Source organism: Lepisosteus platostomus, chromosome 4 (genome assembly GCF_059453375.1).
Source record: "Lepisosteus platostomus isolate fLepPlt1 chromosome 4, fLepPlt1.hap1, whole genome shotgun sequence".
Taxonomy (NCBI): domain Eukaryota; kingdom Metazoa; phylum Chordata; class Actinopteri; order Semionotiformes; family Lepisosteidae; genus Lepisosteus; species Lepisosteus platostomus.
This window is the reverse complement of record NC_142614.1, coordinates 21,200,625-21,227,406: the sequence shown is the minus strand read 5'-3', so window position 1 is coordinate 21,227,406 and position 26,782 is coordinate 21,200,625. Positions and strand designations below refer to the sequence as shown.

The window sequence follows — 26,782 nt, the reverse complement described above, 5'->3', positions numbered from 1 at the left end:
AACTGTGCTCACTGGCCATATGACTTTATGGAGGGGATATGACGCGTCATTGACAACATTTTATTAAGAATTTATAAAGTTGTCTCTATTCAACAAAAGTAAAATAGCAAAAAATAATAATAATTTTGTACCAATAAACCATCTCGAACAGTAGAAAAGCTTCATATTACAAGAGGATACCGTCATGAATTTCTTTAAACAAACTTTCACGGTTATACCAGTTTTATTTACAGTATAAAATTCACTATGGCTCCTCATGGTCCTGTATGGTAGGTGTAAGAACAAAACAATCCTTCATTTCTAAGGGAAACTATTTGAGTTGAGGCTCCTGAATACTAGTGCAAGTGTTACACACCAAATGCTACAGTACATCCTGTGTGCTGTCCAGTCTTCTGCCACTGGTAGTGAGATACAAGATTAAATTTACGAACAGGGAAACACAGAAATGTGGTATCACAGGAAGTATGACTTCACTTAGTTCAATAAGACAACCAACCATTAATGGAAATTAGTACCTTTGTAGCTAATCATAGTATTTTAATACTAATAGACATGCCTACACAAGTTCTTTTAAAGTTAGCCTCCAGATTATGTAAAACCTGTTTGTCATACACAAAAATACCACACCCCTCAACATGAAAAACACAAAATACCAACCATGTAGTTGTGAACCATAACTGTATTTCAATTTTAAGAACAGCTCAGTATGGTACAGATAGACTAAAATGTCATACCCGAACTTCTACTAGACTTTGTCCCAACAGTTTAAAATTAATTTTAAGTTATTTGCCCTGTGTTGTCCACCTTTTATTTCTGCGAGGGCAGGTTATGCACATTTACAGTGAAATGATTTTTAGATGGGCAATAGTCTGAGACGGTATGTATATCACTGACACAAATCAACCTCTTCACAACATATGCAGTACTTGTGGTGATTCTATTTTTTCTCTACCTGTGCTGTTGCTCAGATGAGCTACAGTGTATGTCGGTCATGTGCCTTACAGAGTAATATCCCCACCTAAATTATATTACTGTGCAGATGCCCCAAAACCACCAACTGGACAAATGGCAACAAATCTGTCTCCACTGCTGTTTAAAGGAAACCAGTTTGTCTGCATGAAACTTAAAAGTTAAAGCTGAGCTTCCACACAATAGAAGGCTACACTGGGGACTGTAATGTATTTCTTCCTGGTCTTTGCAGAGATGCAGTTACAAACTTCAAGTCTAACCTGAGCCACAGTGAAAGTATCTGACATTACATACTGTAAATGGCAGCCCTTACATGTGGTTCTTTATTGTGAAAAAACTGATTATTGACCCCATGTCTGCTCTTTCAAAGAGTTTGTCTTTACTCCAAAGCTCATACTTCACTCTTCAGCCAGGGCTTCTCTTTAAAGAAAGGTACTTGAGTCTGTCTGTTCAAGGAGAATCTCAGGATCAAAAGTTGCTTTTTCTCTGGCTAAATCTTATTTGCATTGCTTCAATACGCTGTGTACAACGGACCCAGAATGTACTGAAGGAGAACGGCCTGGAGGGTTTTGTTTTAAGCTATTCAAATAATTAAATGTGCTTGTGTTTATAGTATATAATTTGATTTCATGTATTGAGGACAGACTTAACAAAGGTAACCTTAAAATTTTCTCAAACACTAGCAGTTCCACACTGTGTAATCAAAGGGAACTACAGCACCAATAATCCCTTGTTTTGCACACTGGAACAGTGACACACCAAAAATACAGTCTATAGTTTCATATATCAAGACATAGCAAAAAATCATCTGGTCCTTACCAGGTCCTAGAATTAGGTAAATCTAACCTCAGGTGACAAACAACACATAACAGATTACTATATCATTATTTATTTAACAATAAATAAGCCAACAAACTGGCAGAAACCAAGTGTGAAAAAATTCAGTAGCTTGTAGAACCACCTTTAGCAGCAATACCTTGAAGTAATCGTTTTCTGTATGAGTTTATCAGTCTCTCACATCGTTTTGGAGGAGTTCTGGCCCACTCTTCTTTACAACATTGCTTCAGTTCATTGATTTTTGAGGGTAATCATTTATGCACAGCAATCTTAAGGTCCCACCACAGCAATTCAATGGGGTTGAGGTCTGGACTTTGACTTGGCCATTCCATCACCTTGATTCTTTTCTTTTTCAGCCATTCATTTGTAGATTGTCTGGTGTGCTTGGGATCATTGTTCTATTGCATGACCCAATTTTGACCAAGCTTTAGCTGTTGGACATTTGTGTCTAGAATACTTTGTTATAAAGAAGTGTCCATGCTCGACTCGATGACTGCAAGGTGCCCAGGTCCCGTGGCTGCAAAACTAGCCCAAATCATCACCCCGCGTTTGTGGTGATACGCTGTGCTTGGTTTTCGCCAAACATGGCGTTGTGCATAATGACCAAACATCTCCACTTCGGACATCCAAAGGACATTGTTCCAGAAATCTTGTGGTTTGTTCAGATGCAACTTTGCAAACCTAAGCCGTGCTGCAATGTTCTTTTTGGAGAGAAGGGGCTTTCTAATGACTACCCTTCCATGAAAGCCATACTTGTTCTGTCTTTTTCTGATCGTACTGTCATGAACTTTAACATGTTAACCGAGGCCTGTAGATCCCTAGATGTAGCTCTTGGGTTCTTTGCAATTTCTCTGAGCATTATTAGGTATGGTCTGACCTTGGGGTGAATTTGCTGAGACGCCAACTACTGGTAAGATAGGCAACTGTCTTGAATGTTCTCCATTTGTAAATAATCCTTCTCACTGTAGAATGATGGATTACAAATTGTTTGGAAATGGCCTTATAACCCTTCCCACATTGATGAGCAGCAACAATTGCTTTTCTGAGTTCCTTGCAGATGTATTTTATCCTTGGCATTGTGTTAACAAACACCTGAATGATCCAGACCACCAAACTGCCAAAAGTTCTGCTTTTACTTCCTCATGATCAACTAATCGAGTGCATTTGATAAGCAGCACCTGGCTGCTAATTACCTTCTTAATTCCTATGGAAGCAGTAAGGGTGTACTTAATTTTTCCCACATGGTTTCTCCATTTTGGCTTAATTTGTTGAATATATAATGGCAGTGAAATCTGTTGTGTTGTCTGAGGGAGGCTAGATTTGCCCCGTTATTTATGCCCCGATATGTAAAACCATTGAATTGAAAGAGGGTATACTTTCTTTTTCACATGACTGTAAATTTCTTCCAATCTATAAATGCTAATATGAGCTGATAAGAAAAAAACTTCATGATTGCATCAGGATAAAATAAATGGTACCATTAAATAACTAAATTGGGAATTTGAGCAGTAACACCCTGATGGCAGTGACGATTCACTTTCAGATTACTGTCTGATCGATCCGAGACAGCGACAACAGTGCTAAGAAAGTCCTTATTAATAATACAACAGGTACTTTGTTGTTTTACAGTTGTTTTAGATCCAGGTTTGGTTGGTTTTGAAGTCAGTGATCACAAGATACAGTGACCAGTTCATCCAAGCTAGTCTTACACTACTTACAATGACTTGTTGTCTTAAGTCTGACTGATCCAAAGTTACACTGTAGCTATTCACTCAGTAGCGAGAGACTGTTACTTCAAATGTCAATGTCAAGTCATATGTGTGGGTAAATGCAAAACATAGCTGTGCATGTTGTAATTTTGCAATATGACGTGTGTTTCATCATACAGCCCTTGATGTCTGCCACTTCACATGAGTCACACGACACAATGGTGGCAGCACTATAGTCGTGGAACCTGAACCCACCCTTTTCCAGCACGGTCTCCATACTGTGGGTTATTTCTTATTTCTATTATCAGGCATTGATTAAAGGAAAACATCCTGAACATTATATGCTATCACGAGAGTCTATGTAGAAAACCAAGTCAAACAAAGGTTAAGCAGGAATTAAGCCCTCTAGAATATAAAATATCATTTTTGAAACACTGAAGGAAAAAAAGAAAGAAACATGTTTCCTGAATCGAGGCAGTAAGAAGCACATTCCTGTAAATCAAGCCTAATTTCAAACCAGCTGACATGTCGGCTAAATTCAAAACATATGTGTGCTTCCAAAAACAGCCATTCCTCTCTGGGGCTAAACTTCAGTTATGCTTTGCTCTCAGTTGCAGTTCTATATTAAACAAACCAAGGAATAAAGCAGTTTTACATAGTGTTTTTTATGCAAGGGGTGTTTTTTTAGAGGGGTTTGTGGGTGGGAGGGGTGGATTTATTACTACTATGTAATTCTCCTTTTTCTATTCATGTATTTCGAATACCGGCAGGTTTGGAGCACAAACTCACATTCTGTAAATGTTTTTTTATGCGCTTTAACACAGCCTAAACAAACCCTACCACTCATCTCATCTGCCGTCAGTGCTCTGTACCCGTTTACTAGCAGCGTAATCCAATAACCTGTACTGACAGCATGGCTACCTCACCTTGACACAACCTGACAATACATGTTCAATTTTTAATGTTTCATTTCTTAACTAAAAGAAGAACTGCTGACTCTTCTAAAAGTCAAGTAGGTAACAGAACCCACAGTATTTTTCTTCACCTGAGCATTTTTTACCCTAAAACAACATATTCCCAAAATAAACAGGAACCAAGTATGCACTGTGAACTTAACAAGCCATGTTCAGACATCAATGGGTTGTAATCACTTTTGGTCGTGGCTTTGGTGAAAAATATTAATATAGGCACAAAAAGAAAAAAACCCATCAGTTAAAGTAATAACTACATGTTAAAACAAGACAATAAGATAAAAGAAGACCAACTTCTTTTACTGACAGACCTGACCATGCAACCCATAAACCTGTAACAGGAACACAAAAAAGTCCTCCAGAATGACAAACTACACTGTTACCACAAGGTCACAGGGTTCTGGGCATTTGTACTATATTGCTACAGCACTGAAAAAAAACTTACTGGGTACGGCTTAGAGGTCAGTGTTCCCAGAACATTTCAGTGTGCTTCACAGATATTGCAACAGCATTGCATCTCTTCTTTGTGTTTAATCTTTCCCTCTCAGACAGTCTCCTGAATAGTTTTACAATGGCACACTAGATTTCTTAAACGTGTACATTATCTATCACACCCTGACCAGGAACAATGTGCACTAGACATAAGTTTCCCGGAAACACAGCAGATCAGAGGGAGGAAATACTGTATGGTTGCTTTATTGGTATTGTTTCAGTGATTCTGCAGTTGCGCCATCTACTGATATATGTCTGCTAAAGCCCATGCAAAGGTAATGAAAAATGTTTTACTCTGAGCACAGTGCACTAGAACACAGAGAGAAGTCATTAACACTGACAACCATAAAAAAAAATACTGTTCTAGGCAAAATGTAGCATGTTGTTGAGGTTTCCGTTTTTCCTTGCCAATTCACAAACTGAATTGTAAACTTCCAAATGTTTTGATTTCACAGACATTTTTGCATTTTTATACATATTAACTTTGTGTAGCTAGTTAATAAATTGAACAGTCCCAGATTCTTTTTAATCTTGCCTCAACCTTTTTTGTCACCTTTGGCTTGTTTGATATCAAATTTTTCAATTACATTGCATGATTTTGTGACTGTACTTGGATGTTTTGAGAACAAGCTGTCTAGCTGGTTCTTTTTACTGTTTAACAAAATCAGAACACCAATTACTACATTCTCTTAAGAACTGGTTTAAATGCAAAATGCCATTGCTTCCAACTGTATCAGCCACTGACAATTACAGTATCAAGCTGGGAACCTTCCAAGAACTCCTTGCTAAACTGTTTATGTCATTCTTTTCACCCTAATCACTGAATTACAATTAGGAGAGGTCCTCACACCACATCAGGAGTGACCAGCACAGACTCTGAATATGCACTATTTTGCTTTGCCATCGTACATGTATTCATTGAGCTCTGCATCCAAGATTAACACCTGCTGCCAGACAGTGTCAGCGCTCAAAAATCCAAAGGCAGAACACTGGCTATGGACAATTTTCTCAAGACGTCAATAGCTTGACCTGGAGAAACACTGACCTTCTTGAGTTTTCCCCCCATAAATCTTTGCAAAACAGAACTAAATTTCTAACATTCAGGCCATTCCTTCAGGAGAGATATAATAAAAGAAAATGCCAAACAATCCAAAAAAGGAGTTGAAAAACAGAATGAGAGCACAATTACATCCAAGAATGGGAGGGCTGGTTTGAGCTTTTTCCTCTTGATAAAAGAGGCTACACAAGTGAAGGGTGATATGGGCCAAAGGGAGGCCTGGAACCAGCCTCCCCTCCAAGCAGGATTAGTGCAGACTTCCATTACCGCAGCTGGGGACTGTATTCACACCAGAGGCACAAGACAGGGACACAGCAGGAGCATTCATCAGGCACATCGGTCTTCTTTTGACTCTGATACCCGGCCACACTCTTTATGAAGTCGTTAGGAGAATGGGGTGCTATTGTCCTGGCTGCTGATCGCTAAAGCAAGCATGACTGGTTTTTGAAGAGGTGTTAGAGGCGGCTTCATCATAATTTACATTCTGCTTTTCTCTAGAGCTAGAAAACTATGACTCAACAGAGGGTGAAAGAAATCCATGGCCCTTAGTTAGGACCTGCGTGCTAAATCTGGGGAGCTATTAGCTAATAGCTTGATTGGCTTGAGAGTCTATTGGTACACATAATAAAATCCCCAAACAAAGAAGCAGCCATTCAGCGCTTTTTTTTAAAGCAAAACTAAACTGACCATGAACAGCATGAAAAGGCTTCATGCAGTCCTTAGAAACCACACTTTGCAGTTTATAACATCGCAACCCGCAGAGGATGTGACAACCAGCCTCCAACTACAAGCAGGTGAAATTCACGTGAAAACTGCTTTAGAAATGCAAATTTTATTTTAATCAATTCATTAAATTCAATGCTTAATATAAACACAGATCAGGTATGTAATTAACTGTGCCCTTGCCATATAGCATAGGACACCTGTGCATACCCTACTGAATCTCCACAGATTCTTATACTGTTTAACAAGACGAAAAGACCTTCCTGTAATAATGACCATATGAATGCCATTCAGAAAATACAAACATCACAGGAAAAGAAGTTTAAAATGTTAAGACCAGAAGCTTGAGATTTACAGCACATAATTCAAACTATTAACTATGGAGGTATTGAAACAATAAAACAAAGAAAAAAATTGTTACTATCATGGCTATATGGAGCAAAACATCCAATAAAACATATCAAATGTAACTGGGTCTTGTTGTACTGTAGAAGTCCACTGTAACATTTCTAAAAGAAACTGGGAGTTATGTTACCAAATGAAGGTGAAGATCAGGTCTACTTAGTGCAAGTTTTTTTACACAATGAGTCATATCTGTTGGGACAAAGTGCCCAGTAATGTTTTCCAAGGCAACTCTGGGATGCCTCAAGAAACAGATGGCTGAGATTCTACCACAGCAGCAACCAGTAGAGTACGATGGGCCAAATGCTCCTTTTGCATTTATAGCTATGGTGTTCTAAAGCTCTGCTATAAAGAGTCTGGCAATATTTCACATTACTTCATGTTCACACAGTAAGAATGCTTTACTCATCAGCATTACAGTTATTTGGAACATGATGGTATTTTTGTCCTCATAATAAAAACAGCAATGCGAAAAAATAGAACAGCAGAATGAGCAGAGTTTTCCAAAAAAAAAAAATCAGGTTAGTGCCATGGACAAAACTACATCATAGCTGTGTATTATAAGAAGGAAAAAGTGTCAGAGAAAAAAAAACAGAACAGGCTTTATATCAATGGACAACTGGAGTAAACTGGATTTATAAATTAAAAATAAAATGGGACACTTTTTATATACATTACATTTTTGAAAAATTAGAATTTTATTGACTTTGTCAAAAATGACCAAAATGTTACAGTATATGACAATGAGTGCAATGAACATCCAGAGCCTATTTTATCATTAAATCCATGTTTCATTGGTCAGGAGTTTTCACAGTTTGCCCTTTTCACAACGGTTTGCTCTTCTAATTTATGAGGCATGACAGATTTCAGAGTGGATATGGTGGGACAACTCCAGACTGATAAAAGCAACGTGTTAAAATGATTCTGCTGTACTGGGTGTCATTAAAGAGGAAAGAGATAAGGTTGTGGAGTGCTCAAAATTAATAAGCATTTAAACTGCAATGTCTGTGTTATACTGTATATCCTGACTCAAACAACTACCTACTCACAGTTACTTGAGATTAGAAATTTCCAGGATGTCATTTTGCAGAAGTTCCCCCCCCACTTCACGCCGTTCCCACACTTATCTCTGAAGTCCTTTAGGGGCCATTTGAAAAATCAATGCCCCGTAGTGTATTCTGCACTGTCCTTCATGGTCAATAAAAAGAGAAGAGTCGAATCGTTTGACGTCACGGCATGTCCTGTGCAAAGGGTAAAGATTTGTCCTTTGTTAAGCCCTTCTAACAAACAAGCCCAAAAGCAAAAGCAGACTAGCTGGCATAACTCAGATGTTAGGAGCTTGAACACCTTAGGGTAGATGTCTTTAAAATGCTTACCAATCCCATTGCATTGGTGTGGTTTCCATATAATTCAGACTGCGACCCAAGGGAAAAATTATGGCATGATTTATTAACAGCAGATAAAGAAGACTATTTTCTGAAAAGATGACCGAAACCCAAATACAGTATGCTATAGAGCAGTGAGCCTGGCTGTGTCCAGGGATTTGAATTTAAAGTTACAAATGTCTTCGAGAATCAGGATACAAAGTCAAACTAAAATCTGCTGCCACGATGAAAACTTCACAACCACTTCTACTGAATGTGATCTTAAAGAATTTGAGGGTTTACATAGTTTATTATTTTAGGATGGAATTAAAGAAGGTTAATGTTCTGCTGTCACTCTAGAGATCTGACTGCATACATATTCAGCCTGGGTGGGTCTATGTTATTCTGTTATTCTGGTCAGACACTAGTTTTCTTTTTCAGTATATGCACTGACATAATGATGCATGGTATACGGGTGTAATTGTCTGACTGTGAGTGCACCTGAGACGCTTCTAGCTGACTAGGCTCACCTCTGTCATGTCGGGACTTTTGGGCTGGTAGCTTCTCTTTAACCGATTAATTGTGCTCTGTTGTGATTCTAAGTCTTCCTGCAGAACAATCATGTCCTCTTGTCTGTGACTCAAGAAACGTTATAGGTGAGTGGGGGCCATTCATCTCATCTAAATTATTTAGCTGCTAGTAGCTAATTGATTCGAAGAACACAACCAGCCATTTCCTGAAGGAAGCTAGGGTAGCGGCTTCAACAAGATTCAGTAGAACATGATTGATCTACTCCCTCCTGTTCCAATAATAAATCTACTACCTCTTAGACTGCACTCATAATCACATCTCCTTATTCCACAGTCCTTGTTTCACTATTGTTCCTGAAAAGGTGCACAGAGTATAGACTGGCAATACCTTTGAGGGTTCTGAAAAGTTTAATCAAACCTACGCTGTTCAATATTAAAGTGATTAAGTAGATCTGTCTATGTGACTCAAATTTAACTGTTTATTCTACCTCCAGAACTGAAATGCTACCATTATTTTCACCGTTTGCATGTGGATCACATAAAAACATCTACCAAATTAATACATGTACAGTAAATGCCATTCAAGATCTTCTTTATGACATGGGAACTAAAATTGAACATAACATTCAAGATAAGATCTTAGTAATAGTCTGTACAATTTTAACTTTACTTGATTTATATTCTACACTCTTTATCCTTATTTGCTTTTTTCTTTCATACAAAGTATAAAAAAAAGCAAAAGAATGTCTGCAAATACCAAAATCCATTTCATAGGTAGCATTTTCAAGCTTGTTTCTGCTCTTGCATTAAAGGTTTACTCTTCTATAGAGTTTTCTAGTCCTGTTTTGGTATTTTCTAAAATGTGACAAATCTGCTCAGTCGATGCTTTTCCTTTGTTAAGTAGTTCACTATAAACAGATGTGACATTACTTTGGCTATAAAGTTAACTCTGTAAGCCAAAGTAGTAGCAGTTTAGTGTTAAAAACAGAGGTTAACTAATTTCGTTTTATAACATTCTTTGTCTTCTTCTTCACTGCCTCTTAGTCAACACATTTACTGTACTTCTTTTCCCTTACACTGCTCCAGACATCTAAATAAATCTGTTAACATTCAGATTGGACTACATACAGGTTTAATATTTTATGAAATGCCAACTTACAGTACTGCTCCATAATGATCTCAGGAAAACTAAAGTACTACAAGCCAGTTTTTACATAGATGACAAGGCCACAAACAGAATGACATTTTACGGCATTTTTTTTTAATTGAGAATTGCCAATTATTTTGTTATACCCAGCGATTTGGTATTGCCAACTATTTTTGACATATCAGCTCATGGAAACGAACCCTGTAAACGCACACGGGGAGAATAAAGAAGTGTAGGCAGACTCCGATTTGCCCACCTTGAAGCCACTCAGGCATACACAGTCTTATACCAGAGGTTCATAGCTGATTGCAGGAGAGGCATGACCCTCCCTGACAAGCCTGCAAGCGGTCTGGAAGTCTCAGGTTTCAATTTGTTGCCATTAGCCAAAAAGAGCCCTTCCGACCCTCGGCACCCCTCAGACTGTTTGGCAAAGTCCTGGTCACTGTCGGCTAGAGATATGATCCAGACTCAAACCTGCTACAGTACATCTGGATTATAGAGCTCAATCGTAACTCAGGAGAATCCCATTCTGGTTGTGCCACAGTACCAACACATACCCAACCCTGTCTTGTTGTATTTTAATACACTTGAAACTATGCATACAGAGCAGGAACATATAAATATTTGATTAAAATAAATTTTAAGAGAACCTTTCAAAGCCACCGAAGGGCACCGGTGTAAAAACTGCAACTGAATTGGTCCTACTTAGTTCACTAATAGATGAGCAGCAGAAAAAGAAAAACAGGGTGTAGAGGACAGTGTGAATTCCTCTGAAGCCCTTGAAGGCTGGATGAATACAGCTTTTGTGTGGCGAACTGCTACACATCCATTCTGCTTTGAAGTTCCATCCAATCAAGCCACTTCCACCCCCACCTTTCTCCAAAGAAAAAAAATGACAGCGAGAAAGAGAGGATAAAAATCCCAAATGTTTTGTCCGCGGGACTGAGCACATGCTTTTGAAGTGTGAATGTTTGGGAAGGAAACTAGCAGGAGCTGCCTGAGTAATCATGGGCTTTAACACAGACCCCACCTCGCGAATGGGCCTTCTGTCACTTCTAGGTCTGTGGCTGAAGCAATTACATGGCTCTCTTTGTGCTGCCTGCTGCAAGCTTTGCAAGTCTTAGGTCCAGGACTCAGGGGAGCCTTGATTTCACACGTTTAAGAGTGTTTTATTTTTTAATTACTATTTAATTATTTCCATAGTGAGGGCAACTTTAGCATAGTTTGTATAAGTTATCGCTCACATCAGGAAAATAACACTGCAATAATGTCATCAATTCTCAAAAAAAAACTTTTAAAGGAGATAAAGGAGATTGAAAAACAAGCTACAACCTCAATGAGCCTTATCAAACCCTCGTCCCGCCTCAACTTGAGCCTATGTGTTACATCTGGTCTACATGAGTTGCAAGCCAACCTAAGCACACATAAGGATAAATGGCGCTTCCATTTAGATCCCCGCAACCTGGATGTAGGTGATCCTTTCACAAAAACACATTGAGGGTTTATTGGGGATTTCAATTCTGCAAACAGAGTATTTAAAAACTGCATCGACACTCTATGCTCACATTTGGCACATGTAAATGAACTTATTTCAGTTGCTGTCCATGATATCTGCTAACTTTTCTACGTCTAGTGTAGACCACACATCTTATAACTGACTTTAAATTTGAGCAAAATTCAAGAAAACTTACATTATGGTAGAAACAAAAACATTTTCTTTTCAGATGCTACCTAGCGATCATGAAACATTTTCCACTAGAATAATTTATCAAGATGTTTTCTGTCTTAAGAACATTGAATCTTGTACATATAAAGGAAAATATAAGACCAAAAATAAAACAAAACATAAACCGAAGAGAAAAAGATAATTATTAAGATTTGAATTTGACTGCACATCAAATTGCTGACAACTTAAGTTGTAAAAAGGCTACGGGGAGTAAGTCCTTTAGTAAAATGCATAGTCTTTCTCTGTATATATTTTTTTCATATTCAGCACTCTGAAGCCAGCATTCCAAGTCTGTAGCACATTTGACAAAAGATTAGAACAAAAAAAACATTGTGTTCTGAGGGTGTCAAGAGACTGCACTCACTTTTAAAATTGTTGTACAAAGTTAATAGCGGCAAATTTCATTCACCATCTTTACTGGTGCTAGATGAGATCTATGCGCATCTCAAACCGAGGTTACAAGGGAAAACTGAGAAGGAAAAGGATGAAAACTGTAGTATGAAATACTTCTGCTTACCGTCTGTCAACCCTCTTCCTTCGGAACAGTTTTTTGGTGTGGGCTATTTCAGCTTCATTGGACAATGGCGGATATACCTAAGGAAGGGAAAGGAGCATATACCGAAATTACATAAATTCAGGCTCATTACACACAGAATAATTAAAGTAAAAAGCAAAGCCAAATGGTTGATGTCAACAGAAAGCATAAAAAGTTACAGATTCAGCAAATCTCATTCCCACCTGCCACATTACCTCAAGTGGTTCATGAAAACACATACAGTGAAAAGAAAATAATTTCATGTTTGGGGTGTGTGGAAAAGGTGAAATCATGAAATCCCTCAAAAGAAGAAAATGGAAAGGGTTCAAGTTCCTAACCACCTACATTTCAGCCAGTATCTTGTGTGGAACAGTCTTTTTTCGGTTTTCTGACTCAACCATTCATCTTGAATGGAGTTTGTGCTTGTGAAACGTCAAAATGTCAGTTTAGTTTTTTAAAAACTTACATTTCACATTATGTGTGATTTTCAACATGTCCTTATTTGCTGTCCGTTTGCCATGTTAACACAACATGTCAGCAAATAGGAAATTTAACAGTGGCGTATTAGCTCAAGTGTTTAAACAGTTCCCCAGCAGGCTCCCAATATCAAGCAGATATCTATGAGATAGCTCTGAAGACCTGAAGGAATCAGTGAATGGATCATTTCTCATGCAGAGGTATTTTAAACCTTTTCACCATGTCTGATGGTGACAAAATCTGACCTCAGTTTTTTTCTAATCATAAGACTGTATTAAAAAAGTATTATTGATGGATGTATCACTAAATGGTACATACATGAGGGGAGTATTCACTCGACACTTATTATATCATGAAACACCCACTGTGACTGGACACACCTATTCTCAACAAAAATAAAGACATAGGAAATAAGCTATTTGGAATGATTAATTTTACATTGAAAGGGACATTTGCAAAAACAAATAGTATATTAGCTTTGCTTGTTCTGATTTTTAGACCAGAAATATCATGAATACTATTACTTTCCCTTTGCCCTTTGTTGAAAGAATGTTAACTGTTAGCAATTTAATACTGTTGAAAACAAAATGGAGCATTGGCATTCTTTAATCGAAAAAAAAAAAGCATGGTTCCCCAAATAGACATTAAAAGGCTTTGAAGTCAAAATTCAAAAAGGTGTTCTTAAGGTACTACACCCTCTGTTAAATTTATCTAAAAGGCTTGACAGACAGATCCTGTCTTGCTATAAACCGCTAACCCTGGTTGCCATGGTTACAGATGCACTACAGACATACTATCAGAGAGGAAGGGGAAAGAAGGTTTTTTCTCAAACAGCTCTGGTGGAGCTCGTGGTTCAAACACTTACTGGCTTCATTATCTCCAGATCAGAAAAGTCTGCACAGGAAGCCATATAAAACCTACTGCTCTGTGGCAGCCTGCTTCCCTCTAATCCCAAATCCCAAATCAACTAAAATCGACTGCAGTACAGATCTCCTTAAGAACCACAATGCCCTTTGCCTGGTTTCTCTTTTGCATGTGTCTTTTGCAGCCCTAGGTACGGCATTCTCAGCCTAGGAACAATACTGGTTCTCCACTCTTTAAAATATAAGGTAGAAGATGGAAGTTTAGTTGCACTACAGCTAAGATCATTAAAATAACTGAATTGCAAAAACAGAAAAAAGTTTCAAAGTAATGTTAACTTGATTAAGAATTTTTTTGGAAGAGGTGTTAGTGGGGCCAGCAGGGGGCGCTCACCCTGCGGTCCATGTGGGTCCTAATGCCCCAGTATAGTGATGGGGACACTATACTGTAAACAGGCGCCGTCCTTCGGATGAGACGTAAAACCGAGGTCCTGACTCTCTGTGGTCATTAAAAATCCCAGGGTGCTTCTCGAAAAGAGTAGGGGTGTAACCCCGGTGTCCTGGCCAAATTTCCAAATTGGCCCTTACCAATCATGGCCTCCTAATAATCCCTCTCTACGAATTGGCTACATTGCTCTGCTCTCCTCCCCACTGACAGCTGATGTGTGGTGAGCGTTCTGGCGCACTATGGCTGCCGTCGCATCATCCAGGTGGATTCTGCACATTGGTGGTGGTGGAGGGGAGTCCCCATTACCTGTAAAGCGCTTTGAGTGGTGTGTCCAGAAAAGTGCTATATAAGTGTAAGCAATTATTATTATTATTATTATAAAATTCAGATATAACACTCATTGTACAACAGTGTAGTCATCAATGGGGGGGGGGGGGGTCAGAACTAAACACACCCTGTAAAGCAAATATTGGGTTGTCTTCCATTAATCTAAAAGAAAATAGCTTTTTTTTTAGCAAGATCAGCCATATGAAAGTTTTCCCAGTATTTAAGTTTGAACGCTGTCCAATAATTCAGAAAACCCCAAATAAATCCCAAGAAATAGAGCAAAACCATTTAATAAGATTATCTCTCAGGACAAATCAGGTAGTAAAACTGGGCACCTTAGACAGGAAGCAGGGTTTCTGAGGGAGAGAGTGCATTACTAGAAAGATCCTTCACCTTAAAATTCACACAGAAAAGCAGTAAGACAGGCAGAAACGTTGAAACACTACCTCAGGACAGCAGCTTACCACTTGATAGAAGTGACCTTAAATGCAAAAGCATTCCATCCATTTGTTGTTAAAGATTACAAGGTTTCTGTAGGCGCTGAGAGTTGGTGTGCTTAAGTGCAAATGCATTTCTTTTCTACATTTTAAGTCAAGGGCTTTTGCTGAAAAAAGAAGAACAGATTTTCAAACTTCTTTCAAATTTTCAAAAGAAGAAAATGCTGTTGCATCTGTACTACTTAATTGCATATTTTTGTAGATTTCTGAGGAGCTTCAGAACACAATATTCAATAGATGCTGAATATTTCTGAGGTTAAGAATGCAACAATTGATATACTTAAATGCTTAAAACAACTGTTGAATTATGATGAAAAATAAATTTAACCTCAAGCATTGTAAATTCAAATATAAAAAAGATTAAGCTCAAAAGAAACAATATGCATTCAATTAATAATTTGTCTTCCTGTTATTCTGTACATTTAAAAGGCCAAAAAGAGAGAACATAAGCTATATATCTACTGCTATACAGTATAAGTATATCTATAATAGCTACTGTTGCTTTGTTCACGGATATCAGTTGTTGTAACATTGTAACCAGATGGCCATCTGATTTCCAGATGGATTTTTAATGGAGACCTGAAAAATTGAAATAATCTAAATGTTTATATGCCAGCTACTTGTAAATTTGAAAAAATAAAATATTTAAAAAACAGAACAATGAAGAGTGAACTCTGAACATATGTTATCAGGAATGAAATAAATGAATTTTATTTGGTTTAATCTCCAGCCGTGAGCTAATTAAGTCCCAGTCCAAATTAAAAATGCTGGTCTAAAAAGATAGACTCCGAGTTGAAAATACACATAGCCCAGGAAGTTAGATGAACATAAAAATGCAGAATGTTAAGAAGATATAACCGATTCGTCCATTTTCCCAGTCTTTAGAAAAATATTAAGAGCTACTTCACTGTTTCACTAACGAAATGTGTGATACCTTTTTTATAGAAAATTCCTTCATTGGATGTATATCTGACAAATAAACCTCTAGGCTCTTAAACACATCAATAAACCCTTCATTCACTCCCTAACAAAATGAAAGCAGTCCCCTTTCCTAGTTTAGCCCAACTTGTTCACCCGTTAATGCTTTTTTTACTTTAACTCTAATCCACTGTGGTAAACCTTTCAGAGAAGGACTTCAGGTTTTACCAATGGGCTTCTGAACATTGTGCAATGGCACTTTTTAATATCTGCAGCGTCTTTACCGACTAACCGTCTGACCGATGACAGCGTCCACATGGAGCCCAACTGGTAAGAGAGAGACTAATAGAAAGCCAACCATGACATGAAAAAAAAATGAAAAGTGAATAGAAACATGCATTTTAAAACTGAAAGGGTGCCCTTTCACACAGAAGTTGACAGAAACCTGAACTGACTGCAGACGTGACAGAAGAGACGTTGAGAGTTTTGACCAGGAAATCCACATAGACTAATTCTGCTCCGCTACTCGGCAACAGCGACAATACAGGACACGAGCCAAAGGGCTGGAGGTGAATTGGGGGGGGCGAGGGAGTTCCGTCAGAGTTAACTGCCTGATGTCCAATGGCCATGACTCCAAATGGTTCTAATCAGGAGCCGATTTTATCGCATTTCCTTAGAGACAATTTCACTAAATAAATGTTTCACTGTTTGCGGCTTTCGGTTTACTATGAACACAAAAACTACAGTTCTGCATTGAAAGTTAAACCTACACAACACATTTAAAGACATAGTCAAGAAAAAACGTATGACCACAAGTTCATGTCATACAGAAAACAGCTGGCAAACAAAGACGTACAGTATAAAATAAGCGCAACTGGGTCTAAAGCATCCGCAGCATGATGACCCTTAATATAAGGACAAGTACAAATAAGAGGAGGCTATTCTGTCCATCAAGTCCATTTGGTATTTAGAAGCTAACAGATTCAAGGATCTCAACTAGCTATTTCTTGAAAGAAGCCAGGTTATCAGTTTCAACATCATGGCTGGGTAGCTTGATCCATGTTCCCACAACTCTTTACCACATACATCAGTAAAAGTGAGGTGAGTTTTGTACTACAATACCTGCTGATTTTAACATGTATCATTATATGTTTAATGCATGGCAGAAGACTCACTTGTAAAAAAAGTGCAGGCCACTCTTTTAAAGTGGAAGTATGTGCATAGAAAAGGGACTCTGTATAAATGCCCACGCATGACTCTTAGTAGTTCAGCAAGATTTGCCTTGTTCAATCCCTTTCTCAACTGAGAACAAAAAACTCCACGGTTTGAAAAACATCTTCCTACATTGCATAAAATGGAAGGCTGAGCTAGATGCTATTAAGACATTTGCAGAACCAGAATGTCAGTCTCTGGGGCCCTTTCTAAACAGGAGCAAGATGTCCTCCCATTTCTTTGACAGGTTCATCTGTTCATCCAGGTAAAGGAGCCAAAAATGAGTCATTTCTGTTTAGCAAGTTAAAGGGTTCAAATGCCTGGCTGCATAAAAAAGAAGCCTTGCAATAGCCGTTTTAATCTAACGGAAAGTACTACTTGCAGGTTTGCTCGTAGCTGGTTAGGAAGACACTAGTTACACACTGATTGGTAGAGGATTCATGTCAGAATTTTGCTACTGTTTGAGCGAGTTGTAATAGATTTAACACTAGTTTTAACATTCTGCTGTATCTTGCCACATCATAAAAATAGAACTGTTCATGCTTTTGTTCCCGGATTTTATTCTTTTGTCAGGATTTTTTATTTTTGTGACAGAATTGGAATCTTAGAACTTACACATTACCTTGGATACCGTTCTAAATTCAATATTGTTCCACTCAGTGGACTTGGTTTGGAGAAAGAATTTGGGACTGGTAAGTTCATAAATACAGGGGAAAATGTTTTATATGTTCACATCTCAGTTAGTTCTAGCTGTTTTTTGGCCAATTATTTTTATGTCACATACTGAGGTTTGTAAATTGGTTTTGAGGTGTGATTGAACACAAATTCTGAACACAGTCTCCCTAGAAGCACAAAAACAGTGCTAACCCGAATCCAAGGTGACGGTATAATCTAGCTCAGGATTAGGTATGGGGAGGGAAAAAACAGAAAAAATATCATTTGAAAAAAGTTGTTAAGACCTACAAATCTCCTTGAAGTGCAGGTTCTCTCTCAAAGATGAATTACCAGGTAAGCTTCTCTCTCTCATGTTTTCCTGACGTTTTGGGGCTTCTTGTGTGAACTTTTTAAATGAAGACACTTTGATATTCTAAATCAGCCTACAGTCATCTGCTCAGAAAGGCTAAGACCCAAGATGCAAATTGCAACCCTAGCTAAGTTCTGCATGACACTACTTTCAATCTACAGTGATTAGCAAAACTGTACTGGGACTCATCAAAACCAATTAAAGGGTATGATGCCTAATGATAAGATCGCATACTGCATCTAATGAGTTCAATTCCTGAAACGTTTGCAAAGATCATATAAGAGCAAAGTTCTTAAATACACAGTCTAGCAATACACCCTTCCCTTACCAACCACAGGGGTTATGATCTAGAATACCACTGTGACTGATAAAACCGCAGTGTGTCAATATGTGAGTATATGGTAAATATGGCATCAATGAAAACCTTTGAGATTTTGCCCTTAAAAATTACTAATACAATAAAATGAAACTTTGTTTTTGTAAAATAAACATTTTGCAAATTTATGAAAGTAATAAAATGCTATAATCATTACAGCAGGAATGATCAAATATAGCAAAATAATTTAATATACTTAAGAGAACACTGAAATTATGTGTGCAAGATATTGTAAAAAAAATACACAACAGACATGAAATAATACACAACAGCTTGTTGTGAGAACACAACGAAGATGTGTGAGGGAAGTAAAATGACAACACAGAACCAAAAGATGGTGGAGAAGCCAGGTGCTTTTTAAACGTTTCAGTGGGCCAAATGTACCGTATGAGCTAGTGGTCCAGAGGTTGGGAAGACAGGAACTCACTTTGTAAAATATGTGTGAGAGAGTCCTGGGGATGGCTAAACCATGGTTGGTTAGGGAAGGCTATACTATTTAGGGGCAGATCACACCCAGGTAAGGGCTAAGATGCCTGACAGTCCAATCATATTCTGTATCTAGGAAGTTTTAATTTCTAAAACCTGCACAACAATTGATACAGAACAATTTTTACAAATACCACATACCGGGAAAGGTAGACGCCATTAGTGTTAGTGTGATGTAACATAGCTGTAGACTAATTCCAGTTTATTTACCAAAAAATGCAATCAAATAAAAAACATCAAATCTTCTTTAAAATCTCCTCTAGATTATTTTCCCCACAGTCTGTGAAGAGGCTCAATGTCACCTTGACAGAAGACAGGTTAATATAATGTCAGGGAGAATGGGTCATACACAAGAAGTGGATAGTAAGCTGGATTTCCTGTGTTTGGTCATTCAGAGCTGAAAGATCAATGGCCATGAGGAACTGGAAGTTAGTGCTTCACTTTACTTCCTTTAACCACTTCCATACTCAGAACCTGCAGATTTCAGCACACCAACAGTGTATTTTTTATCAAGCTTTCAGTGGATCTCATTAAGTCATTTCTTGAAGGTTACCAGCCAATCAGCTTCAGCAGTATGCCATGGTGTCTTGTTTCAGATACCCAACACCCTTTCAGTCAAAAAAGTGTCTCCTGCTCTCAGTCCAAAATTAAGTTCCTTGTCACTTCTACCTTAATAGGCCCTCTTGTTTTTTTTCCCCACTTTTGAACATAAGTAATTCATTGGCTGGACTCTATACATACATTATGTCTGAGGATTTGTAAGCAATCCCTTCAGTCTCATCAGCTTGAAACTGAAGAGATTTTGTTCTTTTTTAATACTATCTGAGCACAACACTTTTTCAGATCTAGAATTTTTCTCCTTTTAATTCAGTTTTACAGTACAATGACCAGAACTATACACAATATTCTCAGTGAGGTTTCACTAGAGCGTTTGTGTGGTAATTGAAGATCCTACAGTGCTACTGAAATTATCAGGGATACCCACCAGTGCTCAGGTTATTTCAGTTGTTCTCCTCTTGTTTATAAGTGGAATTAATTCCTTATATCATGATATCTAGTTGTGCAGAGAACTGCTGGTACAAAATGGCTGCCACATGCTAACAAGTACTAAACTTCAGTTAGTGAAGAGCCAACTTCACGTAAGGCTCTTTGGAACCCAAAGTGTTTTAAAAATTAAAAACTTTATGCTGATTATTAAGAGCTGTAAAATCTACTGATTGATTAGCACTCAAAGAAAAACACCCCACTTGTTTAGAACTCTCTACCATTCCAGTTTTCACTAGAATAAAATTATCAGTCTGCAGCCAGCCAATGAGGGAAACGTCATCCAAAGAAAACAAACTAGGGCTTAATCCACATCATGATCTCTTCACGTATCCAGGCAGCCAAATCTTTCATGTTTATTCGACTCTTTTCGAAACACATTCCTGGCTGGCCAGTTTCATGGATTAATTCATCTTGTCAGGAGCTGGGTACTTGGTCCGAATCGAGATCCAACAAATCTGCCGATTGATATTCTTTGAACTCGCAGGCATCTTCCCTGCGGAGAATGAGCGAACCTTCATTTAATGCTCAATAGTGTAGGGGTGGGGAATGGAGGCTTTGAGAGTATGTTACAAACAATAAATTATAATTATGCTGTGTTAAAAGAGGGGTAAAACACTGGTTCCAGAAATCAGTTTTTGAGAAAGCAGAAATTAGCAAGTTCCCAGTATTTTGTAAAAAAAAAAATCATAAACAGAAAAGGGAATCAATGACAATCCAAGTCAACCAACCTATGTAACATCGCTGAGAAACACAGTTTATGTATACATGTAAGAAGCATTCGCTGGTGATCACCTCAAGCTACAGAAGCTTGAGATAATATCTCATGTCCTCATATCTTAATTAAGTGTAGGGTATGTATGGAAACATACTAGTCTTAAAAGCCATAGAGGACTGCAATATACTATCTGAAAGCATTTGTTGATGATTCGGGCCTCAACTGTGAGGACAATTTAGGCATCTTTTAGTGTAAAACACAAGTTAAAGCAAACCTGAATGCTGTATGAATCAAATAAATATTTTAAAAACTGGGTTTGCTGACTGAGGATGTCTTGAGAAAAGTCGGCGAGAACCAAGTTCTACTTTCCAGTTTGATATCTGTCTCATTTAAAGAACAAATGAGGCAGTGTGTCATAAAGAGCTTTTCACCACAGATGATAAAGTCCAAGCTGTTAGCCAGTGCTAGCAGACTAGTTCATTTTCGGAAAAGGAGGATGGGAAACTTTATAACTAAGTGTAACATAGATTTAGCAAGAATGATGCAATGTTGTTACAGATTTGTGTTCCTGAGCAAACTGTGTACTGTATATAGTGTAGCTAATTAGAAAAGCTATTACATGCATCTCCAGCTGAGAAATTAGTTGTGTACTCTCATCACGAATAGTGCCATAGACATGTAATAGATGCCAGTTTACCTTGGCAACTTACAGGCGTCGACAGCTTTCTGCTATCTTTTGCCCATAATAAAGGCAGCTCAGCTCTACATTTCATTATCCATTTCAAAACAAAACATTCCTCCATCTGAAAACATGTACAAGTCAGCTGGTAAATGGCACTGAGGCAAGTTTGACATTTTTCTTACCACATGCAGCTAACAAAATATTTCAATACATCAACACATCCTGTATTCAAAAAATGAAATATAATTAGCAATATACATTTCAGCAAGGGAGCATATTGACCTTTCACAGATCAGTGAAAATGTTTATATTCGAAAGGTGAATGATGAGCTGTTTAAGTACTCAGAGAAAGTCCATTATGACACAGGATGGTTATGTTAAACTCATCCTTTTGCCCTTGGAGAGAAAAAAGAAACCCTAAGAGATTAGAGGAGTGGGAGAAAACGTTTGTGCACAAATTAATGCAGAGATATGTGAACCTTTACATATATGGTAGCACAGTGCAACTCTCTTAATAAAGAGCATACTGTACCATCATCTTAAGTTTTGTAATGTGTCCTCTGAAGAAAATATTATGCTTAAGTTACTGATGTCTTCTGAGCAGAGGGAGCCCCCTGTGTGTTGTTAGCTGACTGTTGCTTATGTCACCAAGCAACAGTAATGCTGTTGCTAACATAACCTGACTTCATAGCTATTTATATTGGAAGGATATTCTGTTTAGAAAAGCTACATCTCTTCTTCTCTGGGCCTAATTAGGCTGCGGCCCAAAACTGTAGGGATCACCTTGCATTAGATCTCTGCTCCACTGTGGGAAATTAATTCTAATCATCAATATTTCTTAATTAGATTTCCCCAAAAACGTGTCATGCACAGAATGCATGCTATCACTTCCCCCTCCCCATCCTCAACTCCTTTATTTTTTCCTTACATCTGCACAGAAACGAGCCAACTGACTCGAAATTTGACAGATCATGTTGTGACTTAACAACCACAGCCAACTGGCTTTTACCTAAACATTAGCTTTCCCACTCAAAAATAAAATCCTTCCAAGTTTCCTTGCTGACTTCAAGATTAATATATTTTAGCAGAAGAGGTACACTAGAAAACGAAAATAAAAACAGGAAATCTTAGTGAATGTCTTTCCAGAGTGCATAAAAAGTTCCAGTCCTTGCTCAGTATTATAAAAGCAAGCTTTGACTAAAGACAACCCCCTTGAGAGTGTGAAGATCCAATATTGATTATCCCTTTTCTTCTTTGTCATTGTAAGTCAGTCACATTTCCTTGCCAACCTTGGCATACAGAAAACTGCAATTCAGAAAGTGACAGGGATGCTTTTGGTAGCTAAAATACTTTGGTAAAGTGTCATTGCTCATCAAGAAAGAACAATGTCAGTTTGATGTTTTTTATAATAGCATCATTCATCGTCACAAAATCTGTTGAACAATGAGTAAAAATTCCATATCTTTTCCAGAGTAATGATGCATACTCTTACTGCGATGCTCAGAAATTCCTTTATAATTTCCACCTGAAGAAAAGGAACAGTGGAGAAGTGAAGACATAGACATAACCAGAGTACGTAGAGCAACCTTCACCCTACAGGATAACGAAATAATAAATGCGCTTGCCTCGGATAGGCTGATACATGACAGCAGAAATTCAGCGATATTCAGAGCTTGCAATGCAACTCATATCCCACTACCAGCTATAAACATAAAGAAAAAATGTTGAAACACTGCATGTAATAAGACTTCTAAAATACAGAATACTTGCCAAGTTCATTACACTCTTCACCTTATGAGGATATTATGTGGACGGTTATGAAACCACAATGGCAGTCTTCAGAAAAAAATTAAATTATGATGTACAGTAATGATGTAATGGAATGTTAAATTGAGCAATAACTTTTTAGAAAAAAAAATATACAGAAACTTAACACACCCATTACCACTATGACTATTTTATTATCTGTACCTTCGTAAGAATCTCTTCATGACAGCATTTTGACATTTTTAAAATCTGATTTTCACCAACACAACATTACTCATGACGTCTGCTTGGAATAAAATAGGTATCCACCATCAGATTACCAATATACAAGATGGGGAGGGTTTGTTAAAGAAACATTGGGCTCTCTGTCTAAATATTCCTCTGATCCCAGTAGAAACACATACACAAGGAAGGCAAAGCAATGGCTTAACTGTAGGAAAGGTTGTGTGAAGGGTCAAATCTTCTGCGACTTCGACAGTTTCACCATCAAACCCCTGTAATGCTGCACCCTAATGTGACAAAAGCATGCCATTTCTAAGCATTTTTGAAACCACTGCTCTGCTTTCTAAGCCAATACAGCGAACACCAGTGGGGCTTCCTAAAACAAACTAATTTTTTTGCTCATGAAAAACATGCACCGGGAGAATTCTATGTCAAATAGCTCCATTCCTCCTTTATGTTTTCCTTTCAAATCCATTCTAATGGCCCAGTAATGAGCACTTCAAAAGCTCAGCATGAAACTTCATATGGCCATGTCTGTATGCTCACAATATCTAAAAATATGTATGGAAACAGAGAATAAGGAATTCTTAGTTATTTATCCCAAAGCAGTAATTTACATTTTCTTTCTTTTGGAATTCATGAATGCAGAAGAGTTTGACAAAAGATGCAACCAGCCATTTATGCTAAGATTTTGGCTTTCATCCTGCTCTATAATTGGGCAGGAGGAAGTTGTAGGATAAATAAAGACTTCTCCAGCAGTCCCACATATACCCAGTGAATTAATGCCCAGCACAATAAGGTTTGCACTAAGGCTTACCCTGGGCAGCCTGGTAAGCACACCTACTGTACAACCCAATTCAATAGATCGTCTCTTTTAATTTTCCAGGGTTTTATGGATTTTGAAGTCTGCAGCCTGTTTTACAGCAATGTATAGGTTTTGTTTTGCCAGTTTCAATGGATCTTTGAAGGATATGAAGACAATTCTTAGATTAGTTTGATGCTTTTTAATTGCAAACACTGATGCAGACCCATCTGTCTGGAGGTTGTCTATTCTAGCCATTCACTTCTTTTCACTGACTTTTTTTTCCAAATGATAGGCCATATTATGTTTGGAGTGCTATCCCAAGTGAAAGCTATTTCCTGCTTTGTTGCCATAAGAAAAACAGTGTGTAAGCATAGATTAAGTCATTTTAACCTGCCTGTGGAGGACAAACTTTTAAGTACAGTAATCATTCTGTTTACCCGTCTCCAAAACATCTCCAAGCAGCAGAGTGTCTTTTGTAATATGCCTCATGAAAAGCAGCAATGTATTCTGTCATACTGCTTTAGCATTGCCTTCCAGGACAAGAAACCAAAACATTTCCTGATATACAACATGTACAGACAGTGTATATTTAAGCATATGATATATGGCACTCTGCACATCTGCACACCTGTACATCATTTGCATACATGTTGTCCCTGCTTTTCCGAATGTTGGAGATATTCGGAAAGCTGGGATGGAAGATCCCATAAACTGTAAAAGTGATTTCTCCCAGCAACTAAAGTGAAACATACTTTCCTTAAATCTTAAAGCCTGCATTATAAACCTGATGCATTAAAACTAACATAGCACATAGTGTTTCAGCCACAACACTAATATCTTTTATTCAAGGGTCCTGAGTGGTTGAACCAGTAAAGGCGCTCAGAGCAGTTTGACCTCTAGGATCCAAAGTTCACATCACTAGCTGACTGCGACTGGAATTCCTCAAAAAGGAGCAAACAGTTGATCCTTCTGCAGATATGTTACAATTCTTAGCAGGCTGAATATAACAGGTTGAACAGAATAAAGACTCAAGTTTTTGCAGTATCTATTTTACATGTAAAGCAATAATGAGGTTATTACTTCCAATTAGGGCTTGAGATGAGAAGTGGTTTGCAGATGTACAGTAAAAAATGCACTGTTCACTCTATTCTGCTACAGGGCAATAAAAATTATATATGGTTCTGCGTATTCTTTACATGAGATAGGGTGACCATTACTCATTGCACTGTAATAAAAAAAAAAAAAAGCTACACTGCCCCTGCTCTGGGCAAGCCCTGTTTAAGAGTACAAAACATTACATAAAATAGGTTAGAAACTCATAGTGGGTTACACTGTGTGCATATACAGTACATGACCTTAAAAAAAGAAAGCAGGGATTTCACTAAATCCCTGCAAATTTAGCCAGATATTTTGCACAATTATATAAACATTTAGGGATTTCCTAGTTAAATATTTAGGGATTTTTATGAAATCCCTGGTTTTTACATTCTTACTGTAGCATATGCATCTTTTGGCCTTTCTCCAAAACAGACTTGTTGCTCAATGACAAAAGTGACTCATTTAAAGACGTAATTTCCCTTTTCTTCTTGTCCCATTTCAAACTAATCGTGTCTTGTGTTTTTTTTAAGTTGAAACCATTGCATGAACTAAAATCAAATTCTACTTTCTATGTATCTGTTAACAGGCATATACAGTCCTATATAACTCATCCAACTTCTGCATCACCTTGGAAACGGAAGAGGCTTAAATTGACAAATTCAGCAATACATGTTGACAATGGCAATATATTTATCAATAAAATATTTCTGTACATGAACCAATTCGTCATCCATATGCCAATTGCCCTTTAAAGCTGAATCTAGCATACTCTTACCCTTCTTTAATATGAACATTGAGATAGAATTTTACTTTTTTTACACACTAGCTCAAGATCTACATTCATACTATTTGCAAACAGGTTATCGGTTTAACTCTAGAATTACCCTATTTGTGGGCAATTTTCCCAATCAGCAGGCACAACACACTGTATACTGAAAAACCCCTTTTGTTAACAGTGAAGGTCACAATAACCTTGGCTGAAGAAAGCCAAAAAATTATCATGAAAAACTATAGAAAATATCAAAAGGCAGTCACAAAAAGAGATTCATTTTTCAGTGGTTACTGATAACCGAACACTGATTAAAAGCAGTTGCCTAGAGCTGTGCAACAGTTTCCAACTTCACTGTTCTCAAGGGCACAAAGCCAAAAAAATCTTGAAAAGTACTTTTCCTTTCCTTTCATTTATATTTTACCACGTTTTCCACACCTATTCACCATGTCTCCAACAAGCTCCCTGGGAGAGGAATAACAATACATAAAACATTAAAAAAAGAAAAGTTAAAGCTCAACACAATTTCAACTGAAATCCAGGAAGCTTGGAACACACATTATATGGGAATAATAAAGAACAGGCTGGAG

At 37.7% G+C, this 26,782-nt stretch overlaps 1 protein-coding gene across 3 annotated transcripts in view; it reads right to left on the bottom strand.

The window, feature by feature from the left end:
- The window catches only part of ctif (CBP80/20-dependent translation initiation factor), a 140,725-nt gene that overhangs the window by 61,521 nt on the left and 52,422 nt on the right, over positions 1-26,782 (bottom strand). For all 3 annotated transcript variants that reach the window (XM_088628981.1, XM_088628982.1, XM_088628983.1), the window contains one exon: positions 12,445-12,521. In XM_088628981.1, the coding sequence (XP_088485107.1) occupies positions 12,445-12,521 (77 nt within the window). The remainder of the gene's footprint in view (positions 1-12,444; positions 12,522-26,782) is intronic.